At 51.0% G+C, this 13,503-nt stretch overlaps 1 protein-coding gene across 5 annotated transcripts in view; it reads left to right on the forward strand.

Annotated features, from left to right (window-relative positions):
* The window catches only part of GATAD2A (GATA zinc finger domain containing 2A), a 105,156-nt gene that overhangs the window by 85,134 nt on the left and 6,519 nt on the right, over positions 1-13,503 (forward strand). For all 5 annotated transcript variants that reach the window (XM_030305319.1, XM_030305351.1, XM_030305341.1 and 2 more), the window contains exons 4-10: positions 4,637-4,769; positions 4,896-5,027; positions 6,537-6,626; positions 7,245-7,376; positions 7,544-7,711; positions 9,312-9,591; positions 12,555-12,853. In XM_030305319.1, the coding sequence (XP_030161179.1) occupies positions 4,637-4,769; positions 4,896-5,027; positions 6,537-6,626; positions 7,245-7,376; positions 7,544-7,711; positions 9,312-9,591; positions 12,555-12,853 (1,234 nt within the window). The remainder of the gene's footprint in view (positions 1-4,636; positions 4,770-4,895; positions 5,028-6,536; positions 6,627-7,244; positions 7,377-7,543; positions 7,712-9,311; positions 9,592-12,554; positions 12,854-13,503) is intronic.

Here is a 13,503-nt window from a genome sequence, read left to right on the forward strand (position 1 = left end):
CTGAGGGGCAGCAGAGCAGGAATTCCTGTCCTGGTCCTTTTAGGAGGCACAGGGAGGGAAATGTCCTGCCCCGGGTCTTCACTTACAAGAGGTAGAACCAAGTGAAACTCGGGTGGCTTTGTGGGGGAAGTCCCCAGTGTGCAGGCTTGGTTCATAGTGCCTATTTATGGTGAGCTTTCATGAGTGCAGCCACAGGCTTTGGAGGAGGCCCTGTTGCCTGTCCCCAACTCCCAGCCAGTGTGGCACTAGAGAGAGAGGTTCCTGCCCCTCTGGCTCTGTGGAAGTAGGGGGCATCACCCCCTTTCCTGGGGCCATGGTGTCACATCAGGGCTGGACCCCTCCCTCTCTCTTGCCCTTTGCGTGTTGGGTCACCCTGGGAATATCTTGGTCCTCATTGGGAGCTGAAGTGCCTCGGCCTCGTGGAGACAGGCTCCAAGTAGGGCTGGGGGGCCATGGCTACTGTGCCTATGATGGCTTCCAGTCCCAGCTAGCAGTGGGGGAACCTGCTTGTCAGACAGTAACATTGTCACCCTGGGAGGCTGTAGGATGGTGAGTTGACCTAGTAGAAAGGTGAAGTCACTTTCCTTGGACTAATTTGCTGGAGTGAGGGTGAGTAAGCTGGCTACCAGCAAGGAAGCCTCTGCTCAGGCCTGTGCTGCCTTTCAATGGAACCCCAGAATTCTGTCCTGGGCTCCGCCCCCAGGATGAATAGTACCAAGCATAGCTAAGGCTTCCCCAGGCATGCATGAGTGGACTAGGGGAGTGCTGATCATGCTCCCAGGGCTGGCATGTTGGAGGATTGGGCCAGCCAGGGACCTTTCGGAGGGTACATGGTTTGAAATGTGTGTTGAAGTGTGCATTGAGGCTCACAAGGGGGCCTCAGGAGTTTGGTGGAGGGACATGCCATGAAGGGACTGATCGTGAAGGCAGGAAGAACCCACAGCACCATGTATCTGTGAGTAGGAGCTGGGGGTTATAGGGGCTGGGAGCTGGAAAAGGCAGTGGATAGGTTTGGCCTGGGAGGTGTGAATGGACTCCAGTGGAGGAACACAACTGAAGGAGGGTCAGGTGGAGCCAAAGTGAATATTTGCAAGAGTGAGTGAGGCTGGTGCTAGGTCTAGCAAAGCCCCCTACCCAGCTCTTAAACACAGCTAATAGTTACCTGCCTTTCCCCACCTAGCCAGGCCCAAAAGATGAGGAGAATAGGGGAGAGTTCTGGTAGGGAATGGTTGTAGCTGACTATACCTGTCTCTTCAAGTGGGCACTGAGGAGGAGTTTGTTGTCCTGAGGCCTTGTTTTGTTTACAGTCCTCCCCAGCTTCTCTAGTGTGTGCAAGAATCTTGGGGATCTTGTGAAATGTAGGCTGTGATGGACCAGGTCTTTGGGGTAACAAGATACGGTATTTCTTCGAGCTCCAGTGAAGCTGTCCCTGCTGTTCAGTGAGCCTAGGCAAGTGGTGGTCCATTTCTTGGGCCCTGCTTGCCCTTCCTCCTCCTGGGGGTTCTGTTCCTCCTGGTGGATCCTGAGGATAAAACTACCTTTTATCCGGGGATTTATCCTCATTGCTTGGCATAGCATCTGCTTTCTTAGGTGGGTTTTCAGTAAATACGAGTGGATGAATGAATGGAGTGTCCCCTTTCCCACAGTCAGACCCTACATCAGGCATGCCTGTTCAGAGAATAACAAAGGTCAGAGCTGCCAAGCAGTTTCTGTGTTCTCTTGATGAGACTGTTTCCCCTGGCACAGGCTAAGGGGGACACTAAATATTAATCTTGTACTGACTACTGGGATGGTACCCTGGTGCTGAGGACATGGGATCTGTCTTTTTTTTTTTTATTTTTTTTTTTTTTTAATTTTTTTTTCAACGTTTTTTATTTATTTTTGGGACAGAGACAGACAGAGCACGAATGGGGGAGGGGCAGAGAGAGAGGGAGACACAGAATCGGAAACAGGCTCCAGGCTCCGAGCCATCAGCCCAGAGCCCGACGCGGGGCTCGAACTCACGGACCGCGAGATCGTGACCTGGCTGAAGTCGGACGCTTAACCGACTGCGCCACCCAGGCGCCCCCTGTCTTGAGATAAGATTATAATCCTTGCCTTCTCTCTAGGAAACTTGATGGAAGATTCAAGTAAGTAACAGAACTTTTGTGTTTCTTTAGCCAGGGCTGACATATAGAGGAGAAGGTGGTGAGACTGTTTTTGCTGATAATAGCCTGGTCTGCTTCCAGGGATTTTCATAGGTCACATAAAATCTCTTTTGATCATGACTCCCAAGATGGGCAGAATGGGCTTATTAGATTTGCCCAGAAATCATATGGCTCCCAAATAAATTTCGTGCTCAGGCGGCTACCATGGACTAAAATCAGTAGAACAGCGTACCTGGCTACAATGCCATTTCCCTGGCAATGTTGGGCTAGATTTCCTCTGCTTTTGTTCTTCTGCCTAAATGTTTTTGTAATTTAAAACAATTTTTTTTTTAAAAGAATGCCCATAGTAATTTTCAGCCTGTGTCAAAGGGGTGTTCTTTTTCCTGAATTAAAAGCACACTCTGATAAAGTACTGAGACTTTTGAAACACCTTTACTTTAAAAATTGAGTTCAGCAAAGTTTTTCATGTTGGAAACTAGAGGGGCTGGTGGCCTCTCTGTGTTTGGAAGAGGTAACCCTGATCCCTGTAATACACCAACAGCTCCCTGTGGGCTGGTGCCACATATGAAGTTCCTGCAGCTGGGCAGCCCCGGGGTGAGCTGGGTTGCCTCCATTTTCTGACAGCACCTGAACCCTACCTCACTTCTCAAAATGAAGGCTGCGTGTCACGAACCGGTTAGAACTGGCTGTTGCCATGGTTTTCATGTTGGAAGGCACAGTTAAAAGGGTCACATGACCAAGGAGGGAAATGCCTTTGTCACATGACTTTTTGGTGGATGATTAGCATACAGGAAGTTCACTCCCTGCTAGCTGCTGGGATGCTGAGTGATCATTGATGGGGGTGGGGTGACGTCATCTCTTGGATGAGTTATTGATTAGTCTCAGGCCAATATGAGACCTGGGAGTGCTGTGGTCAGAGTGGCCATCTCAGGGAGCTTCAGCCTCCAGATGGTCTTGGTCCCTCACCCTGCCCTCTTCCCTTAGGCAAATTTGAGTTTTATTGGACCTCTCACCTTTAGAAAACTGCATGCCCCCAATAAGATGATAAAAAGTGATTGCCATGATCTCTGTGTACTCTTGCTCTGGAAGAAGTGTCTGCAGTCTGCAACTCTAAACATGGTTCTGTCTGGGTTGCTGCTCTGTCTGCACAAAGGCACCTGGGAGCCCACCTGAGCTGGGACCACTGGCCACAGCTCCTATGCTAGGGCCTTGCACTGCCCCTCAATATCTGTGGATGCATCCAGAGAAAATGGAATTGGAGTCCCGAGGTCACCTTGAGAGTTGATCTTGGGCAGATTGGGGAGTCCGCAGACACACAGATGAGTGGTGGTTCCCAAATTGCATTGGTCTTTGGTTTGGTGAGGTCCAATGTGATGTTCTGAGTTACTTTATAAACAGTCAACCAGTTTCTGGACTTGAGAATGTGGGTTGATAACCCCAATGAGGAGACTGTATACCTTGAAATAGCACCTTTTAGTCCACTCCCCTGATCTCTTGTGAGAGTTCAGTCAACAGCTACACTGGTTAAATCCGATCAAGGTTAGGAGTATTGAGGTGTAACCACCATGTGACTCTTTAGGAGGAACAGGGGGAGAACTCTAGGGGATGGGGATAAGGGTCCAGAGGTAGACATGAACCCTTGGCATTTGGTCCTCTGAGCCCATCCATCCCTAAAGACAGAGCTCATTCCAGGAATGAAAAAGGCAGCTCATTGGGCTATTAAAGTACTAATTCTCCTTCTATAACTCTGTCTCTCCTTGGGGGTCTGGTAGGAGGAGTGGGACAACTTACAGCTCTTCTTCCCAATTAACTTCATCAGTTTGTTCTCTGGGTCACAGTGCCACCTAGTGGGTGTGTTTGGTCCTCCACTGGTTTTCCCAGTGACGAAAGGAAGGATCAGATCCTTTTCATCACAAGTGGAGGCCAGGTTTTAAGGGAAAGTTCACATTTGGCCAAAACGGAGATGCTTGGTGGGGGGCAAGCACTATCTCTGGGACCTTGTGTGTGGACTCTGCGACACAGTAGAGGCTTAGACACTGTCACACCAACACACAGGAGCCCCAACAATAGGCCAAGACCCTGCCTCAGCCCCAGGATCAAGGGCTGAGTGTTTTTATCCAACACTGAACCACATGGTAGAGAAGGAAGCTTTGGTGTTTTCCAAAATGGCCGTATCACCCTTGAACACACCAGCTTGTCCTTGGCTCTGGGTACACAGAGGTGGGCAACCAAGAATGGTCCTAGCTAGAGGCCTAGCTGTGGGCTTGGGTGCCTTATGGTGAGTGCAGTGAGAGAAGTCAATTTGGGTGTACGGTAGGGAGGACACCCAAGGAGAAGAGACTGGGGAAGGTGAGCAGGACAGCCATGCTCTCCACCTCTATGCTGTGACTAAATTTGTGCATCTGTGGTGTGTAGGTTCTGGGCTCTGGGGAACGGTGTCTGGCAGTGTCCAGGCAATCTGGTAACAACCTGCTATCCCTGCTTCACAGTGACATGAAGTCTGAGAGGAGAGCCCCCTCTCCTGATGTGATCGTGCTCTCCGACAATGAGCAGCCCGCAAGCCCAAGGGTGAACGGGCTGACGAAGGAGGCCTTGAAGGAGACCAGTACTGAGGCCCTCATGGTGAGCTTGTCCCTGTATTGGGGGATGACCCTGCCTGACAACACCCTGAAACGGACCTGGTGACATGGGGCTTGTGCTCCCTGGCTGTGGCCCTCCCCCTCAACCCTTGTTCTCTTGCCCTTACAGAAAAGCAGTCCTGAAGAACGAGAAAGGATGATTAAGCAACTGAAAGAAGAGTTAAGATTAGAAGAAGCAAAACTTGTTTTATTAAAAAAGTTGCGGCAGAGTCAAATACAAAAGGAAACCACCACCCAGAAGGTGTGTGTGCATCTGTTCTCTCCTCAAGGCCAACAAGAGCCATTTAGAACAGGGGACAGAAGTTCACAATCATTACCTTGGCCCACCTCAGTACCAGGAGCTGGAGCGGCTGGTCATGGGTGAACAGGTTTCCTCAGGGGTGTGAGGGTCAAGATCTGAAGTGGAAATTTGCAGTCTCAAGCTTGAATTTTGGATTTAGCAAAAATGATGTCAGAGTAAAAGGACATTACAGCGCATTTTGGTCTAGAATATTCTCAATCTGAGTATGTAAAACTTACTCCTTATAGATTATAAGCCTTAAGAAAACAGATGTCTTTGAAGCTGTTAGAAGAACATTTCTGGATTGAGAACTGTCACAAGCCCATTTACAGAGAGGCCTTCTGCCCTGTGGATGGCCATGCTGGGCATCAGTGGCTACCATGGTTTTGTGGACAGATTCCCTAATGCTACAGGGGCATGCCAAGTGCTGCCCAGGCCCCAGAGTTTCGGTCCTAGGGCTTCTGCTCTTGCTATCTCCCCTGGGGTCTGAGGCTCCTTATGCTGCCTCTTAAAAAAATTTTTTTTAATGTTTATTAATTTTTGAAGCAGAGAGAGATACAGCGTGAGTCAGGGAGGGGCAGAGAGAGACGGAGACACAGAATTGGAAGCAGGCTCCAGTTTCTGAGCTGTCAGCACAGAGCCCGACATGGGGCTTGAACTCACAAACTTGGGAGATCATGACCCGAGCTGAAGTCAGACGCTTAACTGACTGAGCCACCCAGGTTCCCCATCCTTAGGCTGCTTCTTAATGCAGCTTACTGTGTAGGCCAAGGTCAAGTTTGTATTCTTGGGTTTTTTTAAGCTACCCTTCTATTTACTTCAACCACTTTATCAGTAAGCTAGAAAGTAAATGTGTCTTGGGCATTATGAGCTGACAGTATGTGGAACACATGTCTTCTTAAGGGAACAGGACAGGAGGATACTCATTGGTCTGACTTAAGGCTTTGCTTGAGCTCCCACTTGCACATAGTCAATTAGTGGACATGGCCTGACATCTGTTAATCTCCCAGTGGACAGAGCCCTGCTTATTACTTGTTTTCTTGTCAGCTGTTTAAGACTCGATGAAGTGAACGAAGTCTGTCACTGTCCCTTCTCTAGTGGAATATGTTACTTTAAGAAGTGCCTGGACTCAGTGTTTTCTCACCGAGGTTGGGATTAGTCTATCCAGGCCTGGGGCCCTTTGGCTCAGTCACCACTGCCAGCCCTTATATCCCCAGGAAGGCAGAACCTGCTCTTGAACCACAAAAGATGCCAAGCGTCCCCAGGGGTGAGGGGGGCTGGAACATCTCTCCCCTGCCCATTTCAGACATGTCAGTTCCTGCTACAGACGTAAACAGACTGGAAGCAGAACCTTTGAGAGACTGATGCTTTTGGAAGAGGAAGAAAACCAATTTTCCTCTGTCTGGATTATGTGTGAGGGGAGCAGGACTGACGACTCCCTCATCTCTCACATGTCCTGCTCTCTTGCAGCCCACAGGCTCTGCTGGGAGTGCCGTGACCACCCCTCCCCCGCTTGTGCGGGGCACCCAGAACATTCCTTCTGGCAAGCCATCCCTTCAGGTCAGTGTTCCCTCTGTGATCCTGGGCAGTCCTGATCCAGTTCCTGTGAAAGGCTGCCCATTCCTTCTGATTAGATTTGAGTGAGGCCCAAACTTAGGCCACTGTTGACATCATGAATAAATAGTCACTGCTAGGAGGACTCCTAGCAAAACTGGAGAAGAACCAAGATTTAGGCAGAGCAGGCTCCTTTCATTTTGACACTCCCAAGGGTGGTTGTGGGATGCAGCAGGACCTCCTCTGTCCATAGGAGGAGATGGGTAGAGCTCCTACTCTCAGACATGAGATCCAGGTCTAGACAGGGGCCCACCTTCCCTCAAAAAGGCCTGAGCCCCCAGCTCAGACCAGCAGGCAAGTGACACCCAGCCTGGGTTGGCTGGACACCTGCTGTGTGTGAAAATATGCTACCTTGTTGGTGCAATTCACTTTTGAGTGAGCCCAGTCTGCACAGCTCTTGTCAGAGTCCATGTTCCTTGTTTTCTTGTGCCTAGAATAGACATTTTAGTGCTTCTCCCCTGCCTTTTAAAACAAGTGTGTACTTTTACAAAACAGCAAACCTGTTTGTTTAAAAAAAAAAAAAAAAAAAGCCATGTAAAACCTGGGGTTCGGTGCCGTTGACAGACCTCTTCGACAAGAATGCCTGGCAGTGTCATCCCACCACCCCTGGTCCGCGGCGGACAGCAGGTGTCCTCCAAGCTGGGGCCACAGGCGAGCTCACAGGTCGTCATGCCCCCACTCGTCAGGGGGGCTCAGGTGAGCAGGGCGTGCTTTTAGGATGCAAGAGTGTCCAAGCAGCTCCAAACAACCAACCACCTCACAAGAACAACCCTTCCCAGTCATCAGGTTGGGGGCTCTGGGGCCCAAATCTTCCCTCCCTCCATCGTCCCTCTTACCATCTTATCCCCTATCCCACCCCACAGCAAATCCACAACATCAGACAACATTCCAGCACGGGGCCGCCACCACTCCTCCTGGCCCCTCGGGCCTCTGTGCCCAGTGTGCAAATTCAGGGACAGAGGATCATCCAGCAGGGCCTCATCCGTGTCGCCAATGTCCCCAACACCAGTCTGCTCGTCAACATCCCACAGGTGAGGGCTGTGCTGAGTCAGGGTGGGGCACATGCCCTACAGACACAACACATCAAGGGCCCACAGTCCTGGGGCATAGTCTTGTCACTGGAGTGGTATGGTGTGGCCTGCCCACTCAGAACCAGGCAAGGCTTTGTATACCCCATGGAGGTTTAGACTAGAGCTCCTTGGGACCTGTCACAGTATGAAAGTCATGAGCAGGAGTCCTGTGTTCAGAACTGTGGTCTAGCAGACGTGGGTAGCTATTGAGAGGGGGAGAGGTGCAGAGCTGAGTGGTGGGGGGAAGATTCAGGTTGCGTATGGGACTCAGCATGTTTTGGGGGATGGATGAGGCCAGGTGAAGAATCTGATAGGCCTGGAGATAGATGCGGGGCACCATAGCCTTCCCCACCCTCCTCCCTGTCAGCATGAGCACATGAGGGGAGCATGTCTACAAATGTCCTCACAGCACCGGCACATCTATTCTTAGCCGTGAGTCCCTTCACCTCTTGTACAGAGCCTCTGAGATGGGGTGGGTCGGTTTCCACCCTGCAGAGCCAAGAAGATGGGATCAGGGTGGGTGGGCAGGCTGGAAGCAAGAGCTTTATTGACAGATAAATTACTGGGTCTACAGCGGCTTTTGCTGATGGGTGTGTTCGCTTCTCTTCCTCCTATGGTGTGGTGCATCTTTGTCTGCCTCCCTCAAATAAGACCCCGGCCAACAGAGCTCTGAGCAGCATCCCTGCCTTCTCTGAAGTCAGGCCAGGCCAGTGTGCTATGATGGCTGGCTTCCTCTGTGTTGGGAGGCTTGCTCAACTCTGTGAGAGTGGTCCTGGGATAGCATCGTAGGCTCCCTGGGTCCTGTGATGTGTGCAAGTTGTTGGGTATGTCTATTTTCCTGGGGGTGGTGTATGCTCCTTTCCTTAGATTTCCAGAAGGGCACTGATGAGATCAACTCAGAGTTTTGAGGAAAGCGCTCGACAAGGTTGGGGGCTGGGTGAACTAGAGCAAGGAGAAAACGGAGCATTGGCCACTGGGATCCAGATGAAGGCAAGAAAAGTAGTGCAGGAGCACCAAAGATCAAGAGGGGGAAGGGGCAAGGATTGGTCCAGAAGCCGGTCTCCCCTGAAACCCCAATGAGGATACATGAGCTGAGTAAAACATTAGTCTCCAGATAAGCACACACAAAGATGCTCATGAAGGAAATGCCACCAGTGTTCTAGTGATCCACTGCCGTACTGCTGTAATGAAGGAGGTCACCTAGCCCTGTGCTGGGAGGAGGGCTGCTAGGCCATAGTGACAGGACAGTGACTGTGTTGCCTGAGTGGGGGTGCCCACTGCCCTAGTCGTGGTTTTGGTTTCATGGGTGTCCTCATGGCAAAACACAGCAAATTACAGACTTTAAATGCATGTAGTTTATTGGATATCAGCTAAACCTCAAGTATGTTTACAGGATTGGTCAATCTCATAGAGTGATGAGTTTAACGCTGCTTTGCCTGTTGCTTGCTGATGTCAGGAAGCTCAGAGTTACTGTCTTAAAGACAGTGCAGCTAATGATGCCATCCTGGGCTGTGGGGTCAGGCACCCCCAGCACACTGACCAGGTTGTTATCTCCCAAAAGCCTTCCCCAGCATCGCTGAAAGGGACAACAGTCACCTCTGCTCAGGCGAACTCCACCCCCACCAGCGTGGCCTCTGTGGTCACCTCTGCGGATTCTCCAGCCAGTCGTCAGGCAGCTGCCAAGCTTGCGCTGCGCAAACAGCTAGAGAAGACGCTGCTTGAAATCCCCCCTCCCAAGCCCCCTGCCCCAGAGATGAACTTCCTGCCCAGCGCTGCCAATAACGAATTCATCTACTTGGTCGGCCTGGAGGAAGTGGTGCAGAACCTGCTGGAGACGCAAGGTGAGTGGGCTTTGGGGCCATTTTCATCTCTTGCCACTGAAGTTTCTCTTACGTAGGTTGTTTTGAATGCACAGCACGTGTTAGAATATCAGTTCTGCTTGCTGCGAGGCTTAGATTACTTTTTTGCTTGTTTTAGTTCTTGCATTTTTAAAAATACTTATTTTTGAAGTATACTTGACATACAATGTTACATTAGTTTCAGGTATACATTATAGTGATTTAATAGTTTTATGCATTAATCAGTGTTCACCACAATAAATGAAGTCACCATTTGTCACCTTAGATAACTTCTTAAACACATGACAGTCACCTTTCTTCTCTTGTTGAGGCTGCCTCTGAGAGCTAGGCCCTGAGGAAGCCTGAGGCTCTGCACACATGGTCTGAGGGGGGAGAGAATCATTCCCCAACAGCTCTGTGACGTTGGGGCAGGCAGAAGAGGGTGAGGAGAAACGTCTGCAGGAAGTTGACAGGCTTTGCTTCCAGATAGGGCTCTCAGGCTAGAACTTTCCAGAGCCTTGAGTGCTCTGAACCCCCAAGGTGGGAGAGGGACACCTATGTCTGGGCCAGATTCCCTTGAACATCCTCCTTGGAAACAGTTTGGAAAGCACCACTTGCGTGTTAGGTTTTAGGGATAAAAGGGCATATATCAGTTAGTGATCAAAAGTAACACTGGAAATGGAGGTGGGAAACCAGATATTGGCCCTTGGGAGGCCTCTACCAGATGCTGATGTGAAGATGTTCTTGTTCTGAGATTGATTTGTGGTGACTTTATTTGGGCAGCCAGCCTGAATCCTCTCTCCCTATGTGATCTCAGCAAATGCTCAGAGCTGAGGAGAAGGTGGAGCCATAACCAGTCCAGGGCAAGGGAGGGCTCAGTAGGCTTTAGACCATATACCTTGAATTGTCCCTTAGTACATGCCGACTGCTCCCAGGGCACAGACTCTGGGGCGACCGTAATTGGGGCCCATACAGAGGAAAAGCACCTTCTGCCTGCTTGCTTCTGCAGAGAGGGAGGGAGGCAGGTGTGTATAACAGGGAGCTGTGACCCCCGTAGTGCCTGCTTGCTGTCAGGGTGTTGGTGGGAGTGCTTTCTTCTCCCTCATTAGTCAGCATATCACAGAATTTCCTCCTCAGATGTTGCATTCAGTGCCTTTGAGAGGCAGAGCCCTCCATATGTAGGCAGGACCAGACCCAGGGCAGAGAACACCCAGCCGGCCACCTCAGATTTACTTGTAGCCTCCTTACTACACCCCACCCACCTACCCAACCCCATTGCTCTTAAAACAGTCCCCAACCACAGGGCCATATCAAGGATTGACCATGAGTCAGGTTGAGAGTAGGAGACCACAAAGGCCCAACCAACATTGGCTTCTGTAAAATGGGGGTGGTAGACTCTACTTGTCAAGGGGCCCCAGAGCCAGGCTCAGCAGGGAAAGGTATGAGCTGTCACATGGCTTGGATGTGTTTGGATCCCTTTGATGTCTTTATGATGGAGCGTTATTGGCAAAAGAGCTGCTGCGAGGCCAGTGCAGGATGGGTGGGTGGGAGACCCAAGTCAGGACACAATGCCCGTCCATCTGCAGCCATCTGCCCTGGGGACCTCCTCTCCCAGATCAGCCTTTTCTCTACCTGTTCTCTCATCAGGAGTCAGTATCCCTCTCGTATTGCCCAAAACTGGTCCTAAGTGTGGGAGGAAGCTCTGAGCCCTATTTGAGGTGTCTCCTGATACCTCACAGAGCCTCCGTCTGGTTGGCTGTGTGCAGCCTCATACCGGCGTCTCCACTCTGGTGCCATTCATGCCCGCCACAGCTGCCTAGGAGAAGGTACCTTGTCCTCCAGGCTTGGATGTTTGGAAGGGGATGTGCTCTTTTCACCAGAGCATGTTAGCTGCAGGTGAGGGCCTGGGGCTGGGGGCCTGAAGTAGACCCTGGGTGGCTGGATCTGGTGACATCTCCTCTGCTCTGTGGGGTGAGGGGCTTCCCCAGTCTGATCCTGCACAGCCCCTCAGCATTTGGGGCAGTTTGGGCAGGCCAAGGGTCTCTCAGCAGCATGGTCTCTGATGTTAAAAGGAAGTTAAGCCCTTGAGTACTAGACACAAAAAGATAGTTGTAAAATGCCAAAAGTACCCCTTCACTTTGGATGGCAAAAATAATTTTGATCCCATGCCTGAGCACGCACTTTACCTGGCTTTCTTCCCCAGTCACCCTTCCTATGGCCAACTGAGGGGATGCCACGTTCGCATCTCAGAAAAGGGGGCCAAGGACCCAGAGCAGTTGTGTGCTCTCAGCTGGGCAGCAGGTATGAGTCCTGGCCCTGCTGCTGACTGGTGTGTGACTCTGCAAGTCACTTCATCTCCTCAGCCTCGGTTTTCTCCTCAGAAAAACCTTTAGTGGACTAGGGTGCCCTGTTAGGAGGTTATTGTGAGAATTGAACACCTTTGTATGTGCACAAGACACTGGGTAGGATACTTGTCAGCATGAGTACTTGCTGGATGATTGGTCCTTATTTGACTTGCCCATCACAGCGAGGTGGGACCTGGAGGGGGTTACCATTTCCTTTTCACTGATGAGGTGTGGGAGGATTGGAAAAACCTCCATCCCTGAAATTTAATGTTGCACTGAGGGTGGGAAAGGCAACTGGGAGGAGCCAGTCTGAGAGCATTGATGTTCTTGAGAATTGGTACCCAGTGTACCTGATCCATGGCATTTTCCAAAGCTTCTCAAATTCCCTTCTATTGGCAGACCTTCCCCAGGGCTGGCCTAGTGTCCACACACAGCACCCGGAATGTGTGTGCCAAACAGACATTGTCGACTTGGGATTTTGGTTCCTGATGCCAGCTGGGCCATGCAGCCCAGGGCACTGCTCTAGATCTGTCATGTGTCCTCATTCTGCCCTGGGATGGTAGGGGCTCTGACTCTGGCATCCTGTTCCTCTGACGTGAACCCACCTGTCTCTCCCTGCAGCAGGCAGGATGTCAGCCGCTGTTGTTCTGTCCCGGGAGCCCTACATGTGTGCGCAGTGCAAGACGGACTTCACGTGCCGCTGGCGGGAGGAGAAGGGTGGTGCCATTATGTGTGAGAACTGCATGGCATCCAACCAGAAGAAGGCACTCAAGGTAGAGCACACGAGCCGGCTGAAGGCTGCCTTTGTGAAGGCACTGCAGCAGGAGCAGGAGATCGAGCAGCGCCTCCTACAGCAGGGTGCCGCCCCCACACAGGCCAAGGCTGAGCCTGCCACTGCCCCACACCCCGCACTAAAGCAGGTGAGAGTCCTTAGGGAGCCAGAGCTGCGGCCCCGAGGCCTGGGATCATGGGCTGGGCGGCCTTGCCTCTAGGAGAGGGGCCTTGTTCCCTTGGCTGGGAGTTGTTGCTAGCAAGCAAGATGTTCCGACATTCTGTCTCACACTGGGCAGTCATCTGCCTGGTTGTTAACTGTGTGTCTAAATTGCATTTAATGGTGGCCTTTGGTGGTGAAAATACTAATTTGCAGTTTCTTTAGATTTTGTAGCTTTCACTTGCAGTGTTCCAGCTGACAAGTACTTCTTGTCTAAAACGACTTTTCTGAAAGCCACATTGAGATGCAAAAGGGGCATTTGGAAGAAATGTTCTAGCTAAATTAAGGAGAGAAGCAAGTTTGAAATCAAGTTTTTTGGCTGCTTTTTTTTTTAATGCTTTGCTTTCCCACCCCTTATAGACCCAAAGCACCCCGTTGGCAACTTTTTGTGTCCTTGGAAGTCATTTGTAATTCACTAATAAATACATCTTCTCAAGATCCCTATGTAGTGGGTGGCTGTGCTGCCCTCGGGAAACAGCCTGTCCCATGGGGACTGGGCCTCATGTGGCCACAGCTGCTGCCCTTTGGTCACTCTAGGTCACCCTAGGCCGGCCTGTGGATGGTGCTGACCTCGGTTTC

Source organism: Lynx canadensis, chromosome A2, assembly GCF_007474595.2.
Source record: "Lynx canadensis isolate LIC74 chromosome A2, mLynCan4.pri.v2, whole genome shotgun sequence".
NCBI lineage: Eukaryota > Metazoa > Chordata > Mammalia > Carnivora > Felidae > Lynx > Lynx canadensis.